This window comes from Magnolia sinica, chromosome 3 (genome assembly GCF_029962835.1).
Source record: "Magnolia sinica isolate HGM2019 chromosome 3, MsV1, whole genome shotgun sequence".
Lineage (NCBI taxonomy): Eukaryota > Viridiplantae > Streptophyta > Magnoliopsida > Magnoliales > Magnoliaceae > Magnolia > Magnolia sinica.
Genome location: NC_080575.1, coordinates 101,968,867 through 101,981,341, shown reverse-complemented (window position 1 = coordinate 101,981,341; position 12,475 = coordinate 101,968,867). Strand labels below are relative to the sequence as shown.

The window sequence follows — 12,475 nt, the reverse complement described above, 5'->3', positions numbered from 1 at the left end:
GGGGCCAGGCTCTTGACTTGCAAGGTAAGGCTGCCCACTGTGTTATTATCTCTATATTTATAGGAAGTTTTATGGCCTCACCACAATGTATGTGTTATATCCACACCATCTATTTATCTTTTCAAATCATTTTAGTACATAAATGAAGAAAGAGGCAGATACAAAGCTCAAGTGGACCACGATGGAAACCAGCGGGGATAATGAAACCTGATATTAAACCTACCATGATGCTTATCTGCCATCCAACTTGTTCATAAGGTCACATGGACATGGATGAAGTAAAAATATAAATATCAGCTTAATACAGAACTTTTGTAGCCCCAAGAAGTTTTCAATGGTAGCTGTTATGTCTCCACTTTTTTCTGTTGCGTGATCCACTCGAGCTTTGGATTTGTTTCATTTTTGGGCTCATGCACAAAAATGACCTGAAAAAATAGATGAACGGTGGAGATATAACACATATATATCATAGTGGGCTCATCTGAACTTTCCCACGTGGACACCCGGCAATCCAATCATGACAGAGCCGATGCGGATTGCCTGCAGTAACCCTTCAAACGAAGTTCTTCGTTGAGGAGCTAGGTGGGGCCACCATGATATTTTTGAGAAATCCATCCTGTCTATTCCTTTAGCCAGATTGTATTAATGACATTGGCCAAAAATGATAGCGATTCAAAACTCAAGTGGGCTAACATGACAGGAAAACATTGGAGGGAAATGCCTGCTGTTGAAACCTTCTTGGATCTACTGTGCTGTTTATATGACATTCATACTGATCATTCGGTCATTTCTATTGGGATGAATTCAAAACACAAAAATATTAACGTGATTCCAAACATTGGCGCCCCATGAATGTTCCATGATGGATGTTCAATCCTTAGTATTTTGTCATATGGTTTACTTCAATTTTGGATTGCCTCATTTTCGAGCCCACGTACTAAGATAATCTACCAAAAGGGATAAATAGAGTAGATTTCTCACAAACATATCACAGTGGAACTATGTAGTTTCTCACCGCGTAAACTTTCTGCAAAACAAGCAATCGGCGTCCGACCGGGAGCGGATCAGGTGTTACGGGGTAACATGTTCGTAGGTGCTTCCGTGACCATAAGGCCCACCTTGATATATGTGCTATATATCCAAACCGTCCATCAGTTTTTCCAGATCATTAATTATATGGCATGGTATCAGATATAATTCTCAGGTCGATCACACCACAGGAAAACAATGGTGATCAAATGCCCACCATTAAAAACTTCCTAAGTCTCACTGTAATATTTTATTTTCCATCCATCCTGTTAATTAGGTCACACAGACCTGGGTGAAGGAAAAACACAGATATCAGCTTCATCCAAAACTTCTTAAGCCCCATGAAGTTTTTAATGGTGAGGGTTCAATTACCATAGTTTATGTGATCCACTTGGGACCAATTTTCCGTAATGCCCTAAAATAAGCCATGAGTTTTATATGTCCATCAAGATGCCTTATTTTTTTTAATACCCAAGGACTGATCCATTGCACATGGGCGGATGGTCTACGGGCACCCGGGAAAATGAAGTGGTCCCTGCATATCATGTAGCAATACGTGGGTTGCATTCTTGCAAACCTCCTTTATTAATACAAGCAGCTTGGCGACCTGATGTTCATCTTGCTCTGATTTTCAAGACAAGCATCTCACCCACATGATGAGAAGCTTGGATCACATTCGTGTGTGCCAATTGTATTTAGCATTCCTCAACACATAAAATGTGAGATGGACAGTACAACTTCAAAAATAATCAAATGACTAAAGAATTTATATTATATCCTGTAAGGCATGTCAGCCTATATGGGAATCAATTGAATACAATATAAAGCATGTACTTATTCACTGAATACAACATAATATAATGGATTATCATGTACTATTTAATCAAAACAATACCACTATTATTTTACACAACATAAATAAGACATCATATATACGCTGCAGACATCTGCACGGAGACTAGAAAGACATGTGCTTTGATCTCCAATCACCTCCACCCATGTGTTTTAGCATCTTCTGGCCATTGAGGAATTGTTTGAACCATCGCGCAGAAAGTTTTGGAGTCCTCTCCAATGTATCATAATCCACATGATAAAGGCCGAACCGTAGCGTATACCCATACAACCATTCAAAATTGTCGATTAGAGACCAAACGAAGTAGCCTCTTACATCAGCTCCTTTCCTGTAAACATGATAATAGCATTGTTGCATGTGTTTAAAATTTATAGTTTGCGCCACATATATATCTTGTGTTTTAATTAATTATACATACATGTATATTCTTTAAAAAATTATATGTATATTTATAATGACACATACATGTATCTACTAATAGATATATGGATGGATCCATTAAATTAATTCCATTCATATATATATATATATATATATATATATATATATATATATATATATATATGATAATTATTAACCCATGTAACTTTACATCAAAAGTCACCTAGAGCCAATATATACCCAAACACTAGCCTATTTGAACGCACTGAGTTCCACGTGTTTCTTGTGTATGATTAAAAGGCTATAGTCTTAAGCAGTGCAAACCTACAATTGACACTAATTTGTTACTCACGCCAAATACAAACTCTATAAGGATTTGAGCTCAATTGAATTCGGGGACAATATCCAAGAGCTATATTGCTTCTGGAAGACATAAACTGTCTTCGAGAAGTAGAATTGCAGCGCCCCTCTTAACTAAAATTCTTCAAATAGGCTATCAATTGAATGGTAATTAATCTAGACATGCACATACCCATGCATGCATACATATAACATGTAGATGCATGTAAGCACATACATACTTAGCTAAATGTACTGGTGAAAGGAAGTTGGTGGTATATTTTTGATAAATTGAAGGTACCTATATAGAAAAAAGATGTCATTATTTCTATCTATTTTAATTTAAATACCTCATGGATGCAGTTAGGGAAGTCACATAGCTACGTAGATATTCTACTCTCTCCATGTCATTGAGCAGCTCTTTCTTGGAAACACCATTTTCACCATCTTGTGCGTACCCTGCAATGACAATACCATTCATGCTAAATAAATATTTTACTAATCATTTTCTAATATATATATATATATATATATATATATATATATATATTACAAGAAAGCTCCTTTCCAAGAAAAGAAAAAGTTAGTGAAATAATTAATAGACACCGGTATGTTCAACATTTCTAAGAAAAATACATTCCACGAAAGCTCTTTTAAAAACCAACATGAAATAATTTATAAAATTCCCCATCATTTTCTATTATAAATTCAAGAAGTTCCTCCTAAAAATTTAGGCAGAGAAGAGTGCAATAGCATAACCACAAAGAGCTAAAGGTCTTTATTGCCACTTTTTCAGGAAACAGAGAGGTCATGATAATTTAGCATATTTTTACAAGGAAAAAGGAATAGGCTTATATTACATTTCACCTTTGGGTGGCAAATGGATCGGCTAGGGCTGGGCTGAGGTTGGCCCTGGCCTTAGTCCTAGAGCCTTAAGCCTTGGCCCTAGAAGGCCTAGCTAGGCTAGGGTTGAGCGAGGTCAAGCTAAGGCTTTGCATTATAACTCAAAGATATGAACAATTTGTGTACAATTAGTGAGTATGTTTATAAATCTTTATACCCTTTTAAATAATTAAAGTTTTACGTGGCACATATGTCCTACCTAATTATCCACCATATACATGTACTTAAAAAGGTGCGTCAATATATTATTCACCATCTAAAGCATGTTCACAATTTTGATAGTTAATACATGCCCATGTATTACCTATCACACTCTATTAGGATATAAAAGTTACTTATAAGGGCGAGTCACCCTAGCTAAGCTGGGAAGCCACCCCTAATTCACCACCATTTAAAAAACCCGCGGTGTCTCTTCCACTACTCACATGGGACATTAATTTTTATGGAAATTAGAACACCCAATCCACGAACCCACTGAGCAGATCTTGGATGGAGTATAACCCAAAAATGTCACCTATCATATGATAAATACCATTTGTTTTGGTCGTAGAATTTTGGTCCTCTCACTATTCTTTTTTGACTATCCATTTCATACCCACCTATTGGATGGTTGGGACTGCTCAATCAATGCATCCACCCTCCAAAACTAAATACTTTAAAAAAATGTGGTTGAACTAAGGCTGGGATTCATGTCTTTAAAAATTAAAAAAGAAAAAAAGAAAAAGAACAAGAAAAAGAAAGAATCGTTTACCATTTTCTGTAATGTACATGGGCGTATTGTTGTATCTTTCCTTGAAGTACATTACAGTCTTTTCCATACCCCACGGTACCACGTAAAAAGTTGGCATCGCAGTCTACATGAAATAATCAAGAGATTAGATACTCAAATCAACATTAATAGGAGCTAACATTCACCTTCACTAAAATGACTAATTTTTGCCCTTATAACTTACCCTTGTCGTATTATCACATGGGCAAAATTGTCACTTTAATGAAATAAATATTCTCTCTCTCATTAACATTCCATATCATATGTATTGTATTTTTTCTCACCGGTGTTCCAATTGGTCGACCATCTTTCTCTCCAGTGATTAATGCGTATGTGTCTCCTGTAGTTGCACCCGAGTTGCATGGGAAAAACATGCAGTCTTGTGCATAGAGAGTTGAATAATGATTAATTCCGATAAAATCCAATTTATTTTGTAATTTTCTTCGATCAGTTGATGAAAATGTCGGCAATCTTAACCCCAATATTTGATGCATTTCAGGTGGATAATCTCCATAAATTATAGGATCCAAAAACCTGCAATTTGGGCGCATCAATGGTTTTCCAATGAATTAGAAACCTTTGTAGGAGTAAACTTCTAATAAAATTAGTATCATAATATCAAAAGAAATTGCAAGCACAAAAAGAAAATATTACCAACTTCGTGAATATTAAAAGGTGCGTTTGCTTGCACCAAATATCATAATATGTCATGATCTTTCATGATTGAACAGTCTAATTTGGTGCAAATTTTCATGGTCTCTCATGAGATTTATTGCAACCAAACACGCATAAATTGAGAATTATCTGGCTTATGGAATTCCCACAAGGAAGAATGCAGGATCATCTACTGCGGTGGTCAGCAATCCTGATGTGCTATGAGATTTAAATCCCATTTTGAAATGCAAGTGGGAGATTGTTGTCCACCAACTCTTTGTATAGCCAGTGTAAGGAGAAACTAGGTGATCAGAGGCTCCTAACCCTTTGAATGGGGCCAATTTGTGATAGCCCTCGGGTGTTACGAGCCATAAATCACATAGTTAGAATCATCAAATCATAGTGTTACATTAGAATGATAAGAAATATTGACGCAGGGATGAACATGAGGAGGTTGATCATTGTCTTCCTCAAGGATAACTACTCCGAATTCATGAAGCTTCTCTAGACTCTTCACATAGGCTTCTCGAATCCACGAGGAAAAGAAATATAAATAATTTTAAAATATATGAAAAAAAAAACTTTTTGATTATTGATAAATGAGTTTACGACCTTTTAAATAAGAATACCAAGACTTGCAAGAATTTTAGAAATTAAACTATAACTAAAAATCTCTAAAATTCATAACTTATTATAAATAGTAAATTTCTATTTATAGTAAGTGTCCTATGTGGCTTAACCACGTTATTCTCTTAATTTTTCTAAACACTTGTCATGTTGGACAGAACTACTAAAGCCCAATAGATGAAGAGTTATATTCAAGTTAAAACTTACTGAAACTAGTAAAAACAGAAATAAACATGGAATTTAACCATCGATCTGATGGAATCTCTCAAATTTGGCATGGGCAACCCAGGTATATAGGTTAGTTGGCGAAAGTAGCCTGTCCTACCCCAAAATCATAAATGGTACGTCGAGTTATTCATTCCAGTTTGCGAGATATGATTGTTTTAAGGTTCAGACAGTCTTGACGACTTCTGCCTCCAATCGGGCTTTATCTGGTCCATCTTGGACATGAAAGTATCCGTGACCTGCTCTACATCAAATATAAAGTAGGATTTATCTATTGGATGTTTCAAAGTGATTATTCAACCATTTTTTATTTTATTTTTTCTGGCTCAACCTTGACTGCCCATTTTCATGCTCTATTGATTAGAAGCTTAGGATCCCTTGATTAGCATGATTTTCACACCATGGCTTGCTCTTCCTAGTTATACAGATGAATGAACGGTTTAGATCCACAATAGGTCATCCCACATGCCATTTAAAGGTTTGGGGACCAGATATTAAAAATCCTAGTAATTTCATAAAAAAATAAAAGTAATAAGACTTCAAAATTCATAATTTTTACCAGGCAATGTCGAAAGCAAGGGCCCGCTGAGCTGCCGAACGATCTGCTGGAATATCTCTAAGCGGTTCGTACCAGCAGGCGGACATCACGATCCCAATAGAACCTCCTTGTTTAGCCTTAAATCCAAACAAAAAAAAAAAAACTTGATAATTATAAAATAATAAAGGTGAAATTACTTTTTAAAACATTGTAAATCCTTTTTTTATATATATTAATGCTGTCTTTTTAGACTAAAAACTACAACCCTTGCTATGTCAGTAACCAAGGGAAAATGCTCCAGTGCACCCAGTGCATGGGAACCTTCCCGTGCACCCATTTGGATTTGGATGCCCAGGGTCTTACCAACTCTTAACAGGGCACCTTACAAAAATCACACAAATCGAATCATCCTAACCATCCAATTAATAGGATGCGAAAATGGACGGCCGTGATCATTTGTATCGTAAATCAACATGTCCAATTCAGTGGATCCCCCGTTGGACTACTTGTTCTTCTAAAGCACCACTGTGGTCAGACGAGGATAGCCACTAACCATCCAATCCATGACCTACAAAATGAATGGTTATGGGAAAAGGTTTAACATACGAATGGCTAGAATCATCGGATGGGCCTGGTTCTTTTGGTCTGGCCTCAGAAAAGTGGGTTGAAATGGATTGATTGTTTGGATCGATGTTTGAATACCCACCTGTCCACATGCAACTACATGCATGGGAAGGTTCCCGTGCACTCATTATTGTAGTGCAACAACACCCAGCAACTCTGCTTCTTCATTTCCCCTCCCATATAACCAAACATAGCAACTACCATTACATTTTTGCATATTTTAAAAACACGAAAACTCGATTCAGCTCAGAACCCAGTCGATTCGGGTTGACTCAAGAACTCGGACAGGAGTTTCCTGAAAACTCGTCCGAGTTTTGTGAGTAACATTTAGTATTTAAAAAAGTATAAACATTATATAAATAATGTCAAGATGTGCTGAATTGAATTTGAATTCAATCTTTCTCAATTTTTGATCCAATCATGATGTACAAGATCAAAATTTTCCCGAGTCCCGGTGAAATATGGTTGAGTCGAGTTGACCCAGGAGAGTTTAAGTCTGATGTCTTCTTTTTTTTATTAAAAAAAAATATATATGATTTCTTGCTTCTCTTTAATACGCATGAGAAGAAAGATCAGGTGGGCACAAATTTCATACCAGCAAATTACCAACAAAAAAAAATAAAAAATCCATTACCTGATATTTTCTCTTGTAAATATCAGTCGCGGTGGCATGGGACAATATGACATTATGGGCTGCAATGTATGGCTCTATTGCAGATTCACCTGCTGTGCAATTGCCTTGCGGTTTGGAACAACGGGAGGGAGGGTATTTGCCAGTGAGGTAACCGGATTTCACCAAGACGTTTGGTTCATTGAAGGTGGTCCAATATTTTACTCTATCCCCAAAAGACTTAAAACAAACTTCCGCGAAGTATCCAAAATCTTCTCTGCAAAAATAGTCATTAAAAACAAAATCAAGAGACCGCACCATGTAACAGTAAACCACTATGTGCACCCATACTACACCATGCTGCAGACATGGTCTGCCTCAATACTAGGCCACCATGGGTCATGTCAACCCCTGGATTAACCAGCTTGATCCAGTTTTGAAGCAGGTTCAGGCCAAGCTAAATGGGTAGCTGGTTGGCCATGGGCTAGAAAATGTAGCCCAAGTAAATGCCTTGGTTAAAAGACTCGGCCACTTGGACACCGTCATTCGGTCCTGAATCGAGTCAGGACTCGTAAATTTGGGGTTGCATCGGCCTGACTTGCTCAAGTAGGGGTGACCCAAGGTATGGAATCGGATCAAGTCTAACCGAGTCTGAGTCGTATCAGAATCGTCAGAGACTTTAAATCCATGGGATGATTCTTAACCAGGTTTGGGATAGCAGAAGGAAGAAAACTTACTGAATTTGAGAACTTAACCATGCACCATATCGGTCTTCGAGTTGTTGAGGAATATCGTAATGGTTTAGTGTAACGAATGGTTGGATCCCTAATATTAACATATCAAAGATGAAAATAATTAATTAAAATCATTACACACACGTGTGTCTGTACGTGCGTGCCTGTTTGGATATAAGATGGGATGGACAGGCAGGTAGGATTAACAAAATATGTATTCGTGGTGAATGGATGGTGGATGTTGTGCAGTAAAAAAAAACAAAAGGATGTTGTTACCTTTGAGAATGAGAGCATCAATGAGTTTGTTGTAAAATTCAATTCCTGCCTTATTAATCTCACCAAATCTTCCTCCTGTTGTTTATTAACATATATTAAAATGAATATTTAAGCCTCTATTAAAATATGAGGTCTCACACAGTGGGTAGAAAATCCAATCCATCCCAAAGGTTGGACCCACCATGAACAACACAGCTCAAAAATAGGCCAATCCGCTTATCAGATGGGGCATACCAAAGAATAGAATGGACAACCGATCATTTGGTCCAAACTGCAGTGTGGTGCGACTAATTTGTGGATTTTCCTGATTTTAGCACCATGTGATCTTCATGGTGGGGTCAACCCCCTTGGATGGGTTGGATGTCACACAGACATTTAGCTTAAAGTAAAATTGGAGAGATATAAGTAAAACTCACTTGGGAGGATTCTAGACCAGGAAATGGAAAATCTGTAGGAATTCACTCCAAGGGAATGCATCAACTCAATGTCTTCCTGTTCATGTTCAACAAGTTATCTATGTGTTAGCCTTTTTTTTTTTCCTTTTCTTGAAATCTATATGGGCTGGAATGGGCTTGAATCTGCATAAAAGCCCAAGTCATTGAGCCCATCTGACTGTTGTAATATTGGTGATCATGCACGTGAGTATTTGGCTTCTGGGTTTAACTCTGATGGCCCCACCATGGATAGAAGGTGTTTCGAATCTCCTAAATTTTAAGATCCTGATCATTCAATATTTAGCCTATCTTCTTCTAATGGATGTGGACTACTATTTCCATGTTTTCTCTTAGCCACCTAAAGCCACTGATCCAAGGTTAGGATCTTCCCATATGAGAGATTTTTCAGGCATCCCATATTCATGGTGGGGGCATATCAAGACAATGGTCTGGATGATCAAACTGAGTACATCATACATGCATGTATATTCCTTTGGATGTGAATGAGCCGGGCCTGCCTGAAGTAAAATTAGTATTCTAGTTGGACCAGATCAATGGACCAGGCCGACAATAATTAAAAGTCTGGGCCATCTCATGACAGGGATGGAGGATTTTTTATTTTTCTTAAGGTGAAATCTCTGCTGTTAGAATTTCATTGTAACATTTGTGTAACAAATAAAATCAAGCAATTGAAATCAAACATAACATTAGCTACCCAGCCAATGGGTCAGATCTCCCAATATCACAGAAAACTACCGAGCCCGTAAGAGTTTTATTGAGTAAAAAATAATAATAATAATAATAATAATAAATACATACCATGTAACGATGGTAATGGTCATCAGCAACATCTGCATTGCTTCCATCCTTGATTTTTCCTGAATATAGAACACGAAAATTCAAAGAAATTTTAATTTTAAAAAATACCTAAAATAACCCAAATGAGAGAGACAGGAGGGAAAGTAAAAAAAAAAAACCAACCTGGTGTGTGGGTGAAAACATCCCAATTACTTAGACTTTTGTTATCTTCCAAGTAGGCCCCTTCAATCTACCAATCAAAATATAAACAAAGCAATAAAAATCAGTGCTGCACGCTACCATGTGGTTGTTTGTGGTGAAAGTGGTCTAGGATGAGTTGGGTCCGGACCTGACAAGGCCCATTTTGGGCTGGACTTGTGCAGTCCAAGGGACCATGGGCTGGGCCCCAGCATGATTTGGAGGCCCAGTAGCTAATTGGGCAGGCCTCAATGAGTTTTAAACTTCAGTTGTGATAAGACTAGAGTCTTTTTACTTTTTTATTATTATTATTAATTTTTACTGTTTGAAAAAAAAAATTTATTTAGAGCCAAATTAAGAAATTAGGGCTTTTTTTTACTTATATAAACACATCAAATACATCATAATCAGCAAAACATTAAACAATACTAATCATATTTCTTGTTTTTAGATTATTTTTTGTTATTATTATTTTTTTTCTCTTCCTAGGGATTTAAGGGCTACCCTTGAAAAGAAAATGGTGATCATTTCACTTTTATCAGCGCATGCTACACCCTGAGCCATTGCTCAAGTGGTAGACAGAATGAAAGATACCTCGTTTCAACACTTGAGGTCTTGGTATCGATCCCGGGTGGGGGTGGCTTAACACTGAAGTGTGACAGTGCGGTGTGAGGTGTACTAACAAGCTAACGATAAAAAATTAAAAAAATCAGCGCGTACTAACAAGCTAACGATAAAAAATTTAAAAAAATCAGCGCATAGTATGCCGCGTCTAGTGGGGGGTGGCTAACACTGAAGTATCAACTGACAGTGGGGTGTATAACAAGCTAACGAAATAAAAATTAAAAAAAAAAAAATCCCACACTAAAGTGTCAACTGACAGTGGGGGTGTACTAACAAGCTAACAAAATAAAATTTAAAAAAATCAGCGCATGCTATGCCACATCTACACCTCTCCTTGTAGTACAGGTTGTGAAGTTGGAAATGTTTCTTATATATTTTATTAATAATATAAAAGCTATCTTATAGAAATGTACAAGCCTAATTTTATAATAAACTATATTTGGAATTAGCAGTACAATTAGTACAAAATCTAACTTTCTATCAAACTAGGTGTAATTATAATACAGGGTATTCTCAGCCATTGGATGTAATAAATAATTTTCTTCTCTCCTTAATTTAATGCATCCAATGGCTAAAAACCTTTGTACAACAATGAGCGGTGCAACCATTTGCAAAATGCACCCCATATTGTTAGAATGCCTATTTTCTTATGTTTGGTTGCACCATGTTGCACCCCATATCATGAAAATTTATGGCATTTTACCTATTTTGGTATTTATTGTATATCTATTCTCCAAAATGCACACTCACCAACATCAACGTTGTTTGTACCATTTTCGATGGCAAAACAGCTAACCTCTTCTTACTTGGGCTAAACACATGCATTTTATCTTCCCTGCAATGAATGAACATGCATGCATCACCTTCATTGCATGATCACATGCATTTGGATTCTCATATTGGTTAGCTAATCTAGGAATATGCTCCAACCTGGGCTCTTTAAAATTGACCAAATTCCAAGATTGACCAATTTTAAGATTGATGGCCCACCTACTGCTCAATTCTCAATAGTTTGGATTGACAAATTTGGAACCTTCACTAATTCTAAGATTAATGGAGCCCACTTACTGCCCAAGTTTCTCAAAAACTGGCATGAACAACTCTTCTAAAAATGGAGGTATCCCACCATCTGAACGGATGTGAAAGAAATATTAACACACAAAGCCATGGCATTGCAACGCAAAAGATAAAAACAGTTATTGCATGTATTTTACCTGATAAGATGAAGTTGAAGTTCCGAAGAGGAAATCTTGAGGAAATTGACTCCGATCAGGTAGGCAGCTGATCAATGGGCAGAGATGAAGAAACACTGCTACAAATGCAAAGGCCATCCTCAGCTTCAATACTTTTATCTCCATAATAGCCTTAAAGAACTTTTATATTACTACTCTCCTATTACTGGGATTAGATAATGAAGATGGGTAAGGTGGGCTTTATATAGAGAAAAAGAACATTGAAAATTCAAATTGCATGGTTTTTCAATGGGTAAGGTGGGGTTTATATAGAGAAAAAAAACATTGAAAATTCAAATTGCATGGTATTAAACGTAAAAGAGAATCTCACACGCAATTGAAAAAAATTCAAGGCATGTTTGGATAACTTAAAGTCGGTGAGTTTGACCAGAAAATGCCACATCTGCTTTCTTTTATCACGTATTTATCCAATTAAGGAGGGTTCCTAAGTCATCGAAATATGTTTCTCAAAAGCCATGTAAAAGTCACATATGGGGCGCCTGGCTAATCTGATTTAGCTTGGCCAATGGGCTGGGCATGGGCATGGGCATGGCGTGCATGGCCCGATCAATTCTCGGGCTGAGCTCAGGCCCAAGTCATTTTAAGCCGTACCTGGCTTGACTTGAC

General features: G+C 36.9%; 1 protein-coding gene across 1 annotated transcript; it reads right to left on the bottom strand.

Annotated features, from left to right (window-relative positions):
• Positions 1-1,775: 1,775 nt before the first annotated feature.
• LOC131240449 (beta-glucosidase 18-like) lies at positions 1,776-12,081 on the bottom strand. The gene is made up of 12 exons (XM_058238690.1): positions 11,831-12,081; positions 9,978-10,044; positions 9,816-9,874; positions 8,979-9,054; positions 8,563-8,637; positions 8,290-8,377; positions 7,577-7,829; positions 6,340-6,455; positions 4,559-4,808; positions 4,257-4,359; positions 2,953-3,061; positions 1,776-2,210 (listed from the first exon to the last, which is right to left on the bottom strand). The coding sequence occupies exons 1-12, from the start codon at positions 11,972-11,974 to the stop codon at positions 1,988-1,990; spliced, it is 1,563 nt and encodes a 520-aa protein (XP_058094673.1). The 5' UTR covers positions 11,975-12,081; the 3' UTR covers positions 1,776-1,987.
• Between the last annotated feature and the right edge of the window lie 394 nt (positions 12,082-12,475).